The 17,809-nt window shown below is 55.8% G+C and overlaps 1 protein-coding gene across 3 annotated transcripts in view; it reads left to right on the top strand.

Annotated features, from left to right (window-relative positions):
* The window catches only part of DNMT3A (DNA methyltransferase 3 alpha), an 80,581-nt gene that overhangs the window by 34,393 nt on the left and 28,379 nt on the right, over positions 1-17,809 (top strand). For all 3 annotated transcript variants that reach the window (XM_063123681.1, XM_063123682.1, XM_063123680.1), the window contains exon 6: positions 1,860-1,892. In XM_063123681.1, the coding sequence (XP_062979751.1) occupies positions 1,860-1,892 (33 nt within the window). The remainder of the gene's footprint in view (positions 1-1,859; positions 1,893-17,809) is intronic.

Below are 17,809 nucleotides of genomic sequence, written 5' to 3'. Positions count from 1 at the left end.
CCTCTGTGTCCCTACTGCCTCCTCTCTCCCTTCCACTCGTGGTCTAGCGTGGCGCGTCTGAAGCTCTTCTCGCAAGGAGAGAGGGAGGTGTGGCTTTTATCGGTAACGCTTTGCAGAGCATCTTTAACGCAAAGGAAGAGTCCGCTAAAGTGACCTCCCTGCTCCCAGCATGCATTGCTGTGTCCCAAAATGGCCGCAGACCATGGCCGAGAGGGAGGGAATTCATTCCTGACGCGGCTTGACCATGGGTGAGCCACGAGCGATGGCCCCATCAGTGGTCTGTAAGCAAGACCACGGGGCGAATTCCAGCGGCCTTCTGGCCCAGAGCTGGTGGCTTTGTCCTTGACAAGTGCTGATGTGGGAACCGTTGGTCAGGATCAGTGGTCTGGCGTCCTACGTGGGGTCTCATCCTGTCTTTAGGGGCTTCCACGTTAGGGTTGACTAGTGTGCAAGTGTCCTGCCTGGTTCACGGCGGCTTTCACACCACGACGCCATCTAGTCCTTGTTGTCCTGTGTCTTCCCAGTGGTTCTTCTGTCGTTCTCGGCGTGTGTAAAATCCAGCAGTTTTCGTAAGGATGGAAGAGGAGTGCAATTTCCGCAGGGGCAGGGGCCATCCGTGCTGCTCTTGCAGCTTTTTTAAAGGGTGGAGTTTTGAAGCATCAGGAAAGGAAACCTATCACAACTCCGCACACATGAATTAGCTCCGTCTATCAAAACATTTCTAAACATTTACATTGTTTTATTATCACGTTATAGCATTATAGCAGCATAATACAAAAATGTGTGTTACGTGGTGTTGTAGCAGCATACGTCCCTGTCATGGAAAGAAGGGAAGTATATAAACACCATCATGTTTTAATATTGATTTATTAGTAATGCTACAACACAGTAATATAATAATGTGATTTGTGGTCACCATTTTTTTAGCAGCCCTGAAGGAAAGGGTAGTGGTGGGATTTTTTTTTTTAAAAAAATCTTTATATCATTATGGCTGGTATGTCAACTGCACCCGTTCCTGGACAGGGGTAGCTTAACCACAGTGATCCATGCATTGGTAACCTTGAGTCTGGACTACTGCAATGCTCTCTGTGTGGGGCTGCCCTTGAGGCTGGTTCAGAAGATGCAGCTAGTGCAGAATGCAGTGCTGAGGACGTTGAGTGGAGTGGCGTAGGACCAGGTTACCTGAAAGATCCTTCTATGGACCCATTGGACTGCTGGGACCTTCTGGGTCTGTGCCAGGCCCTGCAGAGTCCCGTCTGGCAGCGTCACGGCAACAGGCCTTCTCTGTGTTGGCCCCCTCCCTCTGGAATGGCCCCGCCTCTGCGATACGTCAGGCACAGACCATCATGTGCTTTCGACAATTATTAAAAATGTACTTGTTTACACTGGCTTTTTCCAATCATGAACACGTCTAAATGCTGTTGTACTTTTAAGGATGTATTGTTTTATAATACATTGTGGATCGCTTCAGGATTTTTAAAATGGACAGCGGTATATTAATATTCTAAAAGAAATAACATTCCCCTCATTAACATGTGATTGGGAAGCGCTTTAGTGATCATTAAAAGATCAGTTAAAAAGCACAAACAGGGTCCTAAAATGGCACAAGGGTCCTAGTGAAGGCGTGCGGAGCTTCAGGTGCCCTCCTCGCCCCAACCCCCAACCCCACCCACCCCCACAGCGGCCGCCTCACGCCCACCGGTGTGGATGGGGCATAGCAGGATGTGCACAGAGTCCTTCCCTCCCTCCCTCTGTGCCCCTGCTGCGCCCGGGACAGGCGGCGCACGGCGTCTGAGGTGCCGATTGCCGTGGCTCTTGTGTGTGCTAACTGCCTCCTCTCCTTTACCTTTCTCCCACAGACCGATAACCCAGCGGCAGCTCAGCTTGACAAGGTTCGTGGCGCACCTTTGGGGTTTTCGGGGGGAGGCGGCTTGTCTCTCATGTGGCCTTCATGCCGGGCTTGTGTGCTGGGCGTGCGGATACTCCCACCCACACCCACGCATGCGCGCGCACAGACATCCCCCCCCCCATGTGTGTGCTGCCACCATAGCGTCGAACTTGCTCATGCACACCTCCGGGCACACAAGCGCAACCCTACGTGTGCTTTGCTTCTCTATGGCGTGGTTTTGAGAGCGTGGGATGTGGGGGGACCGGTGGCTCCCGGCCTCCTCGTAACTGGTGTGCATGACGCTTTGCTTAGGTATCTTCCCAGCCAGCCACCCTCTCTCTCACACACGCACACGCACACACACTTCTCCCCCAAGGCCGTGTTTCAAGTAGTACAACTGCCCATCGGATGCCCTGAACACTCCCGTCAACACCAGTGACATTGACGTCTGGGCTGGTATAGGCACCCGCCAGAGAAATCTCACTTGGGTCGGGAGCAGGGAGGGAACTTTTCCTATTTAGCACTATGCTTCTTATTGCACTAACCAGCACCGATCCTTATGAGATGGAAATAGGGCTGAGTGTACTTTATTATGTAATCAATCAATCAATTCTTTATTTACAGTCAATAGACCAGAAAAAGAAAGGTACAGTTATTCCAAGCAAAAGGTCAATAAGATAACCTAAGCATATAAAACATATCATTAGTAATACATTTTAATACATAAAAATCAAGGGTAAAAGTATGTAATAAAAGTAAAAGTATGTAATAAAAGCTGCCTTTCAGGGTAAATTATCCTCCCAAGGTGGTACTTAATGCTAAAAAGCAGTGAATCAAAATTTTGACCCATAAGAGCATAAGAAATGCCCTGAGGCTGGATCAGACCAAGGGTCCACCTAGTCCAGCACTCTGTTCACACAGCGGCCAACCGGCTGTCAACCAGGGACCCCCAAGCAAGACATGAGTGCAACAGCACCTTCCTACCCATGTTCCCCAGCAACTGGTGTACGTGGGCATACTGGCTCTGGTAATAAAGGTAGCACGTAGCCATCAGGACTAGTAGCCATTGATAACCTTCTCCTCCAGGAATTTATCCAGACCCCTTTTAATGCCATCCAAATGGGTGGCCATTACTACACCTTGTGGTAGTGAGTTCCATAATTTAACTATACGCTGTGTGAAGAAGTCCTTCCTTTTAGGAAGTGAGAGTGTGGTTATGGGCAGCTGAACCTAACGGTGTTTAATTAAGGTCCTGAATCTCCCAGCCATCAGCTTCATGGTAGCTGGACAAGCATCTGTCAGGGGTGCTTTAGGGTGGATTCCTGCATTGAGCAGGGGGTTGGACTCGATGGCCTTGTAGGCCCCTTCCAACTCTGCTATTCTATGATTGACCCCCCTTTGGGTTCTAGTATTATGGGAGAGGGAGAAAGATGTCTCCCCGTCCACATTCTCCGCACCAGGCATCATTTTGTACACCTCTATCTGGTCTCCCCTTTTCCTCCTTTATTCCCAAGCTGAACAGTCCCAGCTGTTGTAACCAGATGCAGATGGGGCATGGGTGCAAGGCGGGAGAGCAGCCAAGATGAAGAAAAAAAGGGAGAAATGTCTCAGGATGCTGTAGACAAATTTATTGTAAAGAAGCCCATGTAGCTTTTTTACAATAAATTTGTCTACAGCGTCCTGAGACATTTCTCCTTTCTTTTTCTTTTTGCAGATGGGGCAAGGCAAGGAGCCATGGGTGGGGGGCGGGGGACACTGGGAACTCTCTGGCCGGCCCCCTGACCCTTGGAAACCTTGTCTGACAACTGGATTTCCAGCTCCTGTGATTCCACCCAGCCAGGCCCACCCGCTTCCAAGCATAATATCTAGGCAACCTAAGGACTAGAAGCGTGATTAATTTGAAATGTGAAATCTTAATAGGAAGCTGAATTCTGCAGCCAGCTTGGCAGCGTTTTTAGGCTCCCAGGGAATTGCAGCTTCCACACAGCCTGCCTGCCACCCTGGGCTCCACTCCCAAGAGCCATCTGCTGGAGCTGGAGCCTGGAATAGATGAGTTGGTGTGATCAGTCCAGGAATAGATGAGTTTGTGAACCGCCCAGAGAGCTTCGGCTATTGGACGGTATAAAAATGTAATAAATAAATAAATAAGTCAACTCAAGCTTTAATGGCCATCGAAGACTAGCTCCCGCTGCCCCTTCCCACCCCATTTAACCTCTGGGCCTGGCCACAAGCAAAGACGTGGGGTTTCGCCTCGAAAGGGCTCACGGGCGCCCTCCTCCTTCGCCTTGTGCCAGTTTGGAGGAAGGAGCACCCCAGAGGTGACGCCTCCTTCCTGCTTGCATGCAAAGTCAGGAAACGAGAGCGTGGCTCTGGGGAGCTGAATCTAACAGTGCTGCGTTCAGGTCACGCCATCGCCTCATAGTGACCTCCGGCACGGTCGCCCCGCCTTCCTGGTAGGCGGAGGGCGTGGCTCCTAAATAGATGAAGGGCTTTGATCAGTGACACGACCACCTCCATGCCACTGGTCACGGCTTGGTCCACTCCCTGGGCGAAGAAAGGGCAACGGCGAGGGGGGGCCTCACAGGGGTCCGACCCAAGCATGGGGCAGAGTCCCTTATCATAGAATAGCAGAGTTGGAAGGGGCCTACGAGGCCATCGAGTCCAACCTCAATGCAGGAATCCACCCTAATGTTGTAAACCGCCCAGAGAGCTTCCGCTGTGGGGCGGTATATAAATGTAAATAAATGTAATTAAAAAATAAAGCATCCCTGACAGACAGTTGTCCAGCTGCCTCTTGAAGGCCTCTAGTGTGGGAGAGCCCACAACCTCCCTAGGTAACTGATTCCATTGTCGTACTGCTCTAACAGTCAGGAAGTTTTTCCTGATGTCCAGCTGGAATCCGGCTTCCTTTAACTTGAGCCCGTTATTCCGTGTCCTGCATTCTGGGAGGATGGAGAAGAGATCCTGGCTGACTCCATGCAATGACTAGGGCGGCATCGCTGTGCCGACTTGTGAGGGGCCTATGACATCTCCCATCGTCCCCACCACCACCACCTCGAGTGGGTTTCTCAGCACTTTGGAGAGAAAATTGCTCATATTCATTCCAACTGGGGTTCCAGGCCTCTAGTTATTTATTTATTCTCACTCTGCCTCTCCGTCAAAATATAGTCCTCAAGGCAGCTTACAAAGTAAACAGGTAAAAACCAAAATCTTAATGGAAACATAACATAAAAACAGTTGAGTTAAAATGCAATTAAAAACAGACATTATCAACACAGCAATACAAGCAGAGTCTGTGAATGTACCTGGACTTTCCAGGGATTTCTGTTTCACCGTGTCCTGCTTTGTGGGTCCCTGGGCAGTGGCTGCTGGGCCACTGTGTGAACAGAGTGCTGGACTGGATGGACCCTTGGTCTGATCCAGCATCTTCTGATGTTCTTAAAGGTAGCCCTTGTGTTAGGCTGTTGCAGGAAAAACAGTAAAGAGTCTTGTGGCATCCTAAAGATTGACGCATCTTTCACGGCAGAAGCTTTTGTGGGATAGATTAAGAGTCCATTTCGTCCTCGGAAGCTTGTGCAAGTAGACCTGTGAGCCTTTACGGGGGTCACAAGGGCTCTTTGTCCCATTGTGACGAACACGTTCCAGCTTGTGCAGCCTGAGGGACTGGACTGGACCAGATTCTGGGACATTGGAGCCCGTCCACTTGCACTCCTGCGTCGACCCTGCTCTATCTTGATTAGACAATTTCATTAGGCCAGGACTGTTAGCTCTCCTGAACTGCCTTGTCCAGAGGGAGTATGCCTCTGGATCCTGTTGCGGGGGGGGGCAAGAGCACAGGGGGATTGGGGCCCTCCTGCCCTGCCTGTCGGCTCCCTGGGAGCCGTGTGCTGGGCACCATTGCCAAGAGGCGGATGGCTTAGGTGGACCCGTTGTGGCTTAGTCCAGGAAAATAAACTTTATGCTCTTTCCAACTAGATCTTCTGTCACGCTTCCCCAAGTCCTGGACTTGCTTCTTCGGTCTGGTCTGAGTTTCCAAAAGAGCGAATATTCTTATTTCAAAATTGGAAGAAAGCCGAACCTTTTCCCTGTACAATCCCCTTCATTGAGGTTTTGTCATCTCTGAATGTGCGTGAATTGGATGGATGGATTAATCAGTTAAAAGCCAGATAGTTAATTTACTTAAAAAAAAACCCAGAAATCTTTAAATGGGCAGCCAGACTTCCTCCAAATCCTTTGTACTTTGTTTAGTTCTGTGAATCTCCGAAGAAGGACATGCTGTATTGCTGCAATAACAGCTGCGCGTTGCTGCACAGGGGTTTGACTTCGGGATTTTCCTGCAACCTCTTTTGCCTGCAGCCGCTGTCCCTGCATTTCTGTGGCTTTTCTGGTTTGGCCTGTTGCTTAATTGCAGCCAGCACCATTCCTAGCTCTGCGCTAACGGAAGCGGTCCAGCATGAGAAAGGGCGCTTTGTCCCCGTTCGCTCCACTAGTGCAAATGCAGCAGGAGTGTGAATGTGCACGCAAGAGAAGCCCACGCCCCTGCTGCTGGCACACCCGAAGCGAACTCCTAACTGGTTGCCCCTATGTGGCCCATACGGGTGCCCCGTAGCCAAAAGGCCACGACCACGGAAGAGGGTCAGAGGTCAGCAAGAGGGAGCCAAGGCACCAGTGGTGCAGAGTTCCAGAGGAAGCGGAGGAGGGCCTTGGGTCTGCCTGTGTTGGGAAACCCTGTGGCGTGCAAGGCGAGGGGCGTCCAAGAGCAGCCTTCTGGGCAGCAAGCAAGGGGCCTGTGAGCAAGGCCCTGCTCTCCAGGGACAAAGAGAAATTTGAAGGTGACTGAACAGGGTTTTAGTGGTGGTGGCCATTGGGTGTTGCATGAAGCGGCGTGTCTTGGGCCCCAAGACTGTGCATGTGCCACTGTGCCACGGCCTCCAAGGGATCCCTTGTCCCTTTCACAATTTTCGGTCCTTTGATCAGGGAGACGTCAGGCTCGCGTGGGGTGAACCGGGAGGATGTTCTGCTCGGGGCGCTTCTCTACCTCCACGGGTGCAGCACTGCCAAGGGGTCCCAGGTCCCACTGCAGGCCTTGGGGTGTGTATGAGGGCTGGGGCGCATCCCAGCTTCAGTGGGAACGTGGAATTGTCCTGTGCGTGAGATTGACTGGGTTAACGCAACATGCTAAGCCAGGATGGTTTATGGAACAACCCATGATGGATTTGCGACTTTTCTGTAGGATGTTTCTCCCCACCACTTCCGATGGGTGATTTCCCCCAAAGAATCATAGAATAGCAGAGTTGGAAGGGGCCTCTAAGGCCATCTAGTCCAACCCCCTGCTCAATGCAGGAATCCACCCTAAAGCATCCCTGACAGAGGGTTGTCCAGCTGCCTCTTGAAGGCCTCTAGTGTGGGAGAGTCCACAACCTCCCTAGGTAACTGGTTCCGTTGTCGTACTGCTCTGTCAGGAAGTTTTTCCTGATGTCCAGCTGGAATCTGGCTTCCTTTAACTTGAGCCCGTTATTCCGTGTCCTGCACTCTGGGAGGATCGAGAAGAGATCCTGGCCCTCCTCTGTGTGACAACCTTTCAAGTATTTGAAGAGTGCTTTCATGTCTCCCCTCAATCTTCTCTTCTCCAGGCTAAACATGCCCAGTTCTTTCAGTCTCTCTTCCTAGGGCTTTGTTTCCAGACCCCTGATCATCCTGGTTGCCCTCCTCTGAACACGCTCCAGCTTGTCTGCGTCGTTCTTGAATTGTGGAGCCCAGAACTGGACGCAATACTCTAGATGAGGCCTAACCAGGGCCAAATAGAGAGGAACCAGGACCTCATGTGATTTGGAAGCTATACTTCTATTAATACAGCCCAAAATAGCACTTGCCTTTTTTGCAGCCATATCGCACTGTTGGCTCCTATTCAACTTGCGATCTACAACAATTTCAAGATCCTTCTCGTTTGTAGTATTGCTGAGCCAAGTATCCCCCATCTTGTAACTGTGCGTTTGGTTTCTATTTCCTAAATGTAGAACTTGGCATTTATCCCTATTAAATTTCATGCTGTTGTTTTCAGCCCAGCACTCCAGCCTATCAAGATCCCTTTGAAGTTTGTTTCTGTCTTCCAGGGTATTAGCTATCCCACCCAATTTGGTGTCATCTGCAAATTTGATAAGCGTTCCCTGCACCTCCTCATCCAAGTCATTAATAAAGCCATTGAGGCTCTTCACGGCGACAGCCCATCAATTTCGGGATGACCAGCAGGACCTCCTCTGTTGACCTTAAAGGTCGCCTGGGCGTGCATAAGGGAAGGCGGTCTGCTAGGTATCCCGGTCCCAAGGAGTTCAGGCTTTATAGGACAGTAACGTGACCTTGTACGTGGCTTGGTAGCGAATAGGCAGACAGGGCTGTTCTTTTAACACAGGCGTTAATGTGAGCATAGCTGGGTGTCCCTGGGAGCATCCCAGCTCCTGCGTTCTGCACTAGCTGCAGCTTCCGGGCCGTGCGCGAGGGCAGCCCCACAGAGACGCCCGTTATCCTAGTTCGGAGAGAGCCTTCTGGAGCTCCTCGCAATCCCTTTTCCTTTTAACCACCTTAAATAATTTGGCAGCGGCAAATGCGGCCACCTCACTACTCGCCCCTCAGTGCAGGGCAGGCCTGAGCAACTCCCCTCTCCACAGCCCGCAAAGCATTAAGTGGGTCTGCCTGCCTCCGAGCTGTGTGGGTGCAGGGTGCAGCAAGGCTGGGTGGGAGGGCTGCCAGGCCTGCTTTGAGCCCCCAGCCCAGCCCTACACCTTGCGCTGCCTTCTTTCCCTGCCTCCCTCTTTGCCCCCGCTCTCGCTGGCTGCCTCACCGCTGTGTCTCCCTAGCAACAGGTCCCCTCTCGCTCGGCCCAATCTATTTATAGCTCTGCCTGGCAGACTTTTGCCACTGGCATGGCAGGAGGAAGCGGCGGGCGAGGCGGCCCCCCGCCCCTTGGACCGAGAGGAGCAGGGGTGCACAGGGGCGTGCCGCGGCCCCCACCCGAGCGGCACAACCATTGTAGGTGGCCCGGAGGGCTCCCTGGGCTTTCTCAGCATGGAGTAGGATGAGGCACCCTGGTCCGGACAGCCAGCGAGAGGCAGGGCTCCAAGTACCCGAGAGGGGTCAGCACCCACCGCTCACGGCTGATGTGGGGGAAGCCCTGGCTCAAAGGCAGGGGAGCACAGAGGGCGGCGCCTTGCAGGCCCCTACGCGGTTGGGGGAGGAAGCGTCTCTACCCCTGGAAGGGACACAGGAGGGGGGGCTTCTGCCTGGTTCAGCCAGCGCTGCCCCACCCCTCCAGAGCCTCAGGCCCCCCAAATGCCTCCCCCTCCCCTGTTGCTATCGGGTCCTTTTATGTGGGGATGGGAGCTGTGCCCTTCGGCATGCAAAGCAGGTGCCCCCCTCTGGCCCCGTCCGCCATCCCTCCCAGCTCAAAGCAGGAGGGGCCGTCGACCCATTTGGAGCAGGCTTTCCTTTGAAGGGGGGCGGGGCAGGGGGCCTCTGCCCTCTAGTCTGGGTCCCTTCGGCGTGAAAAGACAGCTCTGCTCAAGCTGCAGGAAGGAAGGATGGGCTTGATGAACAGAGATGAGCAAGTTTGGCGTGGGTGGCGGAGAGGGCGTTACGAGGCTGCCTGGTGCATTGAGCGATTTCAGAGCAACCCTGCAGAAACGGCACCTGGTGCTTTTCTGCCTTGGACTGTACCGTTCCAGGCAGCAAATGGAGATCCTCCCCCAACCCCCTAGCATGTAGAAAGCTAGCATGCCTGGCATGCTAGTCTTCTGTGTGCAGGGAGGTGTTCGGTGGGGGAACATTTGAAAGGGCCCTTCCCCAATTCTAATGTGAAATGGAGGAGGACCGGAAGGGCCGCAGCGTGTGCAATTTCTCACACTTGGATTGGCTCCCAGCTGACGTTGGAAGTTGGTAAAATAACTGAGGCTGCAGACAGAGCATTAGTGGACGGGGAGTAGAAGTTCAGAGGAACACGCCCACCCCAGTTCGGAGCGATAAGATTCTGGTTTGGGCCTCTCTGGAATAAAGGGGGGACATGAGCTCGGTGGACCCTGAAAACCACCCTTTCTCCAGGAAGACTTGGGGGGGGTGCGCGTTCTGGCTCAGAGACTGACTGGCCTCCAGATGTGCAATCAGGAAGCCGTGCTGGCCTGGTGGTGGTGGTGGTGGTGTTGAGTTCCCTTTGGCACCTTCTGCAGCAGGCGGCTTGACTTGTTTGCCTGAGTTTCGTGGAGCTTGAAGCCGTTCTCCTGTGTGGTGCTTCCTGTTGTGGGGTGGGGGAGGCTGCTGTGCGATTGCCCGGCTTCTCCTGGGGAGACGGGGGGACGGACACTAGATGTCAGGGACCCCTTGGAAGGAGGGCTCTGGGAATCAAGGCGAAGGTGTTCTTGGTCTCAGGAAATCCATCCCCAAGGAGGACTCTCAGATGGTAGGAGGAGCAGACAGTCGGGGGCCAGCACAGAGCAGGCTGCACGTGCATCTTACCTAACAGCGACTCTCTTTGGGGTGCTGCGTCTAAGCCTTCGCTCATTCTGAGGGGCAAATCGGCTGGTGGCCAGGCCAGGGCTAGAGAAGGGAATTGGCGGCTGGCGTTGCCTTTGCCTGGCCCTGTGGAGGATAAGGGCCAGGCCGAGGCAAAGCCAGGGGGAGGATAAGTGGGGTGGGGTGGGGCTCCACAGGGATTCCTCCTCAGCCTTCCCAAGCCCTTTCCTTGCCACTCCCCGTGCTCCTGGGTTGGTACCCCAGGCCCACCTGCCGTGGTGCGTAGATCGCTCGGAGGGGCAGCTGCCTTCTAAAGCACCAGGTGCCTGAGGCAGGTGGGGGCAGCAGCAGGTCTTGGTCGGGGGGGGGGACACACACACGCCCCTGCCACCATTGGAGTGCTCCCCGCCTCCCCGGGGGCAAGAGGAAGCCTGCCTGCCTGCCTGCCTGCCTGCCTGCCTGCCATCTCCCTGGCTCTAGCTTGGTGCTCCCTGCAGTTGCTTCAGGGTTGTGGGCCAGGATTTCCCCCTTTCACTGGAATGAGGCAGGCAAGTTGTGGCTGAACCCCCCTGAAGGGAGAAGCAGCTGGGAGAGAGACGCGGCACGTGGCGCTCTCCCCCCACCCCCACCCCAGGCGAAGTCTTGGGAGCATGACTGACAGGGAGGAGGGACGCTGACAGGCCGCCCTCCCCGCCCCGGCACTCCTGCGCCCGCCCCTCCCTTGCTGCTGCTCGCCTTGCGGGGGAAGGAGCGCAGGTGTGCCGGTCCGCCTGCCTGTGCAGGTGAGCTCCCTGTGGGTGCAAGTGCTGGCCTGCTTTGAGGGGGGGGGGCTCGGTCAAAAGAGGCCTCCTGAGCAAAGGGACGCTTCTCTGGGATTCAGCCCAGGCCGGCCCACAGTCCAGCAGGCTGCAGTGGCGGGGTGTGTGTGTGTTTCCCTCTGAAGATGAGGGCCGCGGTGCCTCCCTCCCTCCCCCTCGCGATACTCATCTTGTGTCCCCCCCCCCACTGAGCTCCTGGCCACTGTGCCCCACTGCTGCCCAGCGACCTCACAGCTGCACTTGTAAGGCCGGCCCCCCTTGGGGACACCAACACCCCCTCGAGAGCAGGAATGAGAAGACCTGTGGCCTTCCAGTGGTTTTGGACTCCAGCTCCCATCAGACCCAGCCAGTATGGCCAGTAGTCAGGGGTGATGGGAGCTGCTGTCCATCAAGGCCCTGGGGGTTGCCCACCCCCTGCCAGGAGTTCCCTGCAGGTGCTCTTCAGTGGGAGGCTGAGGTGCCGGGTAGGAGAAGGTGGCGTAAGTCGCCCCCCAAGGACACGGCTCCTGTAGTAGCAGTGTTTCCGTGGTACTACTTCATAGAGTTACGTGGGCTCATCTCCCCGCCCCCCCTTTAGGCCTTGTTGGAAGTAGAGAGACGAAGGGGCACCACAGGGGGTGGGTGGGCTGGAGAGGGCACCCGAGGGCTCTGGGGGCCAGCCCTGGTTCTTGGAGAGGGGCTGCCCCCAGGCACAGGCTCTGAGCACTGCCCGCCACGAGGCATCGCGGTTGGGCTGCCTGGCCCTCCGTGGCTGGTTTTGGGGGTGCTTTGAGATGAGGCTTTCGCGGTGCCTTTCCCTGAATATTACGGGGAGTCCAGATGCCACACTGACTTCCGCTCGAAACTTTTCTGTGTTTCCCCAGAAAAAGATCAGTTAAGGTAGAATAGTTAGAATAGCTGCCTCCTCTCTCTCCACCCACGCCCCACACTTAAAAAAAAATGGAAGCAGCGCTGGGGGACCACCTCCCCCCCCCCCACAAGTTGCACTAATGAGGCAGGGCAGTGGGGCGATTTGGAAGTGCCAGTGAGGTCTCTTCCCCAGGGCTATTCGTACTATGACCCACGTAGTGCTAGGCCTTGGGGTGGGGGTAGTGATGTGGGGCAGTTGTGGCTCTCAGATGTCCTCCTGGGCTACAGGCTGGTTCTCAGAGATCTGCTTCTGGGGAGGGAAAACTCTGGGTTGACCCTGGCTGAGTTCAGACGACACGCTAGTCAACCTGGGGGGTGGGGTGGTAATAGAAACAGAACAGGAAACAACCTTCGATTAGCATGTCGTCCGAACTCAGCCTCTGTGTTGTTTTGTCTCTGAGGGAGCGGCGCTTCCCCTCCCCAGCACTGCCTTGCCACCCCTTCTTCAGCTGCGGGCTGTGCAGATCATAGAATCATAGAATAGCAGAGTTGGAAGGGGCCCACAAGGCCATCGAGTCCAACCCCCTGCTCAATGCAGGAATCCACCCTAAAGCATCCCTGACAGATGGTTGTCTTGAAGGCCTCTAGTGTGGGAGAGCCCACAACCTCCCTAGGGAACTGGTTCCATTGTCGTACTGCTCTAACAGTCAGAGATCTTGTGGATTCCCTGAATAGATTCCCCCCCCCCCCCAGTGCAGTATTTACTACTGTGATTGGCGGCTGCGAGGTCGCGTTCCCAGGCAGGGTTCAGAGCCCTTTAGGGCACGTGAAAGAGCCGCAGAAGGTGCCCGAGCCCAGGGGCCCTGGCCGGGGCTTCCTTTCCGACCACCCCGGCGCCCTGCTGCCCCTTTCTTGTCGTCCCCGGAAAAGTCCGAAAACTCGGGAGTTCCTGGCTGCAGGCTGCGCTCCGGGGCCCCTCCCCCGTAGGGGCGCGCATCTCCGCGGGGAGGGGTTTACCGCGGAGGGGGGTCCTGCAGCCGCTTGGTCACTGCAAGGGCCGGGGGGGGGGGAGGGTGTGATATCTCTCCCCCCCCCGCTTTGGACGACGTTGGGGAGTGCGCGCTCTCCGGCCTGGGGCTGGTTCGCCTTTTGGAGCGGGGGGGGGGACGGACGGGCGCCGTCGTCGTCGCGTTGCGTTCTCTGCAGGGCAGCCGCGCGCCCTCGGTTTCTGCAGCCCCCTCCCCAAATGGCTGCGCTCCTGCGTCCCGCCCTCGCTAATCCGGAGTCGAGTGTGAACGTGCCGTCGCCTGGATTCGGACTAGGAACCGGGGGGCGGGGGGGAGCCGCTTTGCATCGGGACGGGTCTGGCGCGATTGCAGCCCAAAGACTCGTTCTCCCCCCCCCCCTCCAGTGTGCAAATGGCTTGCAAGTTTGGAGGGGGGGCAGCGGCGCTTGGTGCGTGCATGGCGCTCAAACCCCCCCCCCCGGCAGCCAGACCAGCCGCGCAAACACTCTCCCGCCGCCGCCGCCCCCCCTCGCAGTCACCTTTCTTTCGCGCGCCCCCCCGTTTTCCGTCTCAGCCAACCAGGAGCGCTGTCCGGCGTCACGTGGCCCGGAGTTTCCCAGACAAAGAACATTGGCGGCGCGGCCCCCCTCCCCGCCCCCCGCGGCCCCCCTCCCCGCCCCCTCGAGCCCCCTCCCTCCCCGCAGCCCCCTCGGCAGGACCGCGGCTGCTGCAGCGCCGGAATATGCGGGCAGGTACGGAGGGGAGCAGGGGAGGGTTTTTTTTTTTCCAGGGGGGGGTCTCTGGACTCTTTCCCCCCCACACACACACGCACCTCGATTTGCAGAGTGCATGCGCGGGAGGGGGCGCGTGCAGTACGTGCGGAGGGGTGGGGGCCCTTTGCTGGAGCAGCGGCTCCCTCCGGGGCGCAGGCGGGGAGGGGGCGCAGTGGCGCGCTGGGCTTCAGCCAGACCCTCCGTTGGCTGCGGAGAGAAACGGGGCGGGGGGGGGGCGGGAGGCGCACGCAAGAGAGACGCGTCATTGTGCAAAGGCGCCCCCTCCCCCCATATTCTAGAGTGCGGGGGGGGGGCAGTGGCACCAACTCCCATCAAAAGTTTTAATGTGTTGTATTTGTGCCGATGAACGGAAGCGGGGCGGGGAGGGCGGTCCTTGCCACCACCACCACCACCCCGCCTTTGCCCTAGAAGTTCTCCCAAGCGGGGCAGTAGGGCTCCCCCATCTCCCACCCCCCTGCATGGCGGGATGGGGGAGAGGAGGGGGTCCTTTGCCCCACCCCCCTTGCTCAAAGCAGCCCGCGAGAACAGCAAGGGCTCTTCCCCCAGCCCGGGTGGGGGGCGGCGGTGGCGGGGGGCTTTGGAGGCTCCTCAGCTGCAGCCTTCCCCGCCAAAGCTGTCAGTCCTCCTCCATTTTGTCCGGAGGGCCGTGGGTCTGGCCTCCCAGCAGCGCTTCCCCTTGGGGGACTGGCCAGGCTGAGCGGGGAGGAGAGGGGCCTTTGGGGCCCCCCTCTTTCCCACGAAGGCCCTGCTGAGCTGCCCTGCTCCTTGCTGTTGTGGGGCTCCCACACAAGCTCAGCCAATGCTGAAAGGGGAAAGAGATGGGGTAGGGGGGCCGCAGGCGGAGGCACAAGGCTGGCCAGGGCAGGCCTGGAGAGAGGCGGAATTGGTGGCCTGCCTTGAAAGGGGTGCGGGAGGGGGCAGAACAAGGCCCACCACCCAACACACCATCCACACACACACACACAGAGCTTGGGGGTGGGCCCCATTGAAAGCCATGGAGTTGGGGGGCGTGTGCGCTGAGGCTGCCGCCACCTTTTCCAAAGAACCTCAAAGAAAGTTTTGCTGCTCCTTTCCCCGTGGTGGGTTTGGAGGGACTGAAGGGGCGCTGGACTGGAATGTGGTCGGATTTTTCCGCTCTACCTTAGAGGTGGAGCCTCTCGCCCAAACCAGAGCACATGTGTTGTCCTGGCTGGGTCTTGCTTGCCTGGAATTGACCAAATGGTCGTATTAGAGGTCAGAAAAACCTTTTCCCTCCAGCGCAGTCAGACTGGTGGCCTTAGGGTTGGGGTGGGGGGGATCTCCCCCCACTATGCACTAGCACGCCCCTTCCTTGACACAGCTCTGCATAAGGTTGCAAACCTAAACCTTGTTCATCCTCTGAAAGAGACCTTGGGGTTGTGGTGCACAGAGCGATGGAAACGTCCACCCAGCGTGCGGCCACTGCCAAGAAGGCAAACTCCACGTTGGCGTTATTAGAAAAGGATTTGAGAATAAAACTGCCACTATCATACTGCCTTTATACAAATCTACGCACACCTAAAAAAAGATATTATAGAGCTGGGGAAGGCGCAGAAAAGGGCAACTGAAATGATGAAGGGGCTGGAGCATCTCCCCTGTGAGGGAAGGGTACGCCAACTGGGATTGTTCAGCTTGGGGAAAAAGGAGGCTAAGGGGAGACGTGATAGAGGTGTACAGAATTATCCATGGTGCGGAGAATGTGGACGGGGAGACGTTTTTCTCTCTCTCCCATAATACTGAAAGCTGACTGGTGGGAGATTCAGGACAGATAAAAGAAAGTACTTCTTCACACAGCACATAGTTAAACTAGGGAATTCACTACCACATGTTATTATTTATTACATTTATATACCATTCCACAGCCGAAGCTCTCTGGGCGGTTTACAAAGATTAAAAAGATTGGATTAAAAAGACTGAGCATGGAAACCAATTTAGATGGCTTTAAAAGGAGGTTGCATAAATTCCTGGAGGAGAAAGCTATCAAAGCTAGCCCTGATGGCTCTGTGCTTCCTCCAGTATCCAAAGCAGTAAGCCCGTGTGCACCTGTTGCTGGGGAACATGGGTGGGAGGGTGTTGTTGCACCGTGTCCTGCTTGTTAGTCCCTGGCCGGGTTGTGAACGGAGTGCTGGACTAGATGGACCCTTGGTCTGATCCAGCATCAGGGCTCCTCGTATGTTCCTTTGCTTGCAGCCCTGTGGCCTGGGTGAGCTACCCTGCTAGGGGGGCTAGTTCTTTCTCCCCTTTTCTGTATTGTGGGGGTCTGGACTCCGTTACCCCTTCAGAGCCATGGAAGGCTGTCTCTGCTGGGAGTGTTCTGCTCTCTCTGCCTCCACCCTCAGATTAGAAACTTCTCCTGTGGAGCCATGCAGGCGGCGTACCTGGAACGCCTTAAGGTGTGCTGGTGCGGGTTTCTCAGCTCTTGCCTTTTATGGGTCTCCTGCTGCCCCTCTCTCTGCCCCCCCCCCCACCATTCATCCCTTTAGGCAGGCTTGCGAAATCAACCCCCAAGGTCCCCAACTGGAGCCAGGTGCGAAGGGTGGCTCAAGGGCGGACGCACCCTTAGAGCAACAGGACAGGGAGCCTCTGGGCACAGAACGGAGCTCCTGGGCCGGGCAAACAAAAATCCGCTCCTACTGTTGGCTTAGGCAGACCTACTTGCAGCAGCCTGGTTTATTTTTAATATGTTTTTGAGGTGTTGGGGGGGTGTTGGAAATCATAGAATCATAGAATAGCAGAGTTGGAAGGGGCCTACAAGGCCATCGAGTCCAATCTTTGCCGATCTACTGCAAATCATCTAGGGATCTACCAGGAGATCCTAGGTTGCCTGCTGCTTTTAGGCTAGGAGAAAGGAGCCACCTTCAACATTGGTTGAGCTCAAGCCCACGTCGTTCCTTGCCTCTGCCTCAAGGTCCGATTGCGGCCTCATAGAATCATAGAATAGTAGAGTTGGAAGGGGCCTCGAAGGCCATCGAGTCCAACCCCCTTCTTGGTGGCTCTTTGGTTATGGGAGGGAGGAGTCCTTTTCAGCGCTCATTTTATTTATTTATTTATTTATTTCACTTATATACTGCTCCCATAGCCAGGGCTCTCTGGGCGGTTTATAAAAATTCTAAAATTAAGATAAAAAAGAGTATATAAAATTTAAAATTCTAAAACATAGAACATACACACATAAAGCTTTAAAACCGTTGAAAACTAAGCATGTGGGTGATTAAGATGTGCCGCCATATGCCTGGGCAAAGGGGAAAGTCTTAACCTGGCGCCGGAAAGATAGCAGCGTTGGTGCCAGGCGAGCCTCGTCAGGGAGATCATTCTATAGTCTGGGGGCCACCACCGAAAAGGCCCTGTCCCTCGTTGCCACACTCCGAGCCTCTCTCAGAGTAGGCACCCGGAGGAGGACCTTAGATGTTGCTCATTCCACCTTCGCCTGAGGCCCCCCAACTCCTAAAACATTTGAGCTGTTCCTCAGCCCTGCTTGCAAGCACTGCAGCCCCCCCTCCCACTCCACACCCTTTCTTGCCCCAGCCTGTGCAAGGAATTGCACCCATTGCAGAGGCCCTGAAGGGTTTTCCCCATCTTTCCTGGGTGTTCAATTCGCAAGAGGCGTTCCACAAGGCAGAGGGCTGCCCCTTCCTGGCAGGTTCAGCAAAGTCGCCCTGCCCCTTGCCCCGGCACCTTTCATTGTGCCCCCCCCCCTGTCAGGTGCATACGGGGACAGTGGGCTAGCCGTTGGGCTATTCTGAGCTTTCTGTACAAGGCCGGAAAGGCCCGGCTGCAGAGTTTGCAAACGGCCCCTCAGCCACTCACATTCTTAAGTGGGCTTCACTAGGAGGCATTTGTATCCTGCGCCTTCTGTCGGAGTTGCCAAAGGAGCAGCCTTTCGTATTGCAGCCGCCCTCCCAGTGAGGTAGGCTAGGCTGAGAGCGTGATTTGCTGC

The sequence above is a fragment of the Elgaria multicarinata genome, chromosome 4, assembly GCF_023053635.1.
Source record: "Elgaria multicarinata webbii isolate HBS135686 ecotype San Diego chromosome 4, rElgMul1.1.pri, whole genome shotgun sequence".
NCBI classification, from domain to species: Eukaryota; Metazoa; Chordata; class Lepidosauria; order Squamata; family Anguidae; genus Elgaria; species Elgaria multicarinata.
Note: the sequence above shows the minus strand (reverse complement) of the source record. Positions and strands in the feature narration are given on the sequence as shown.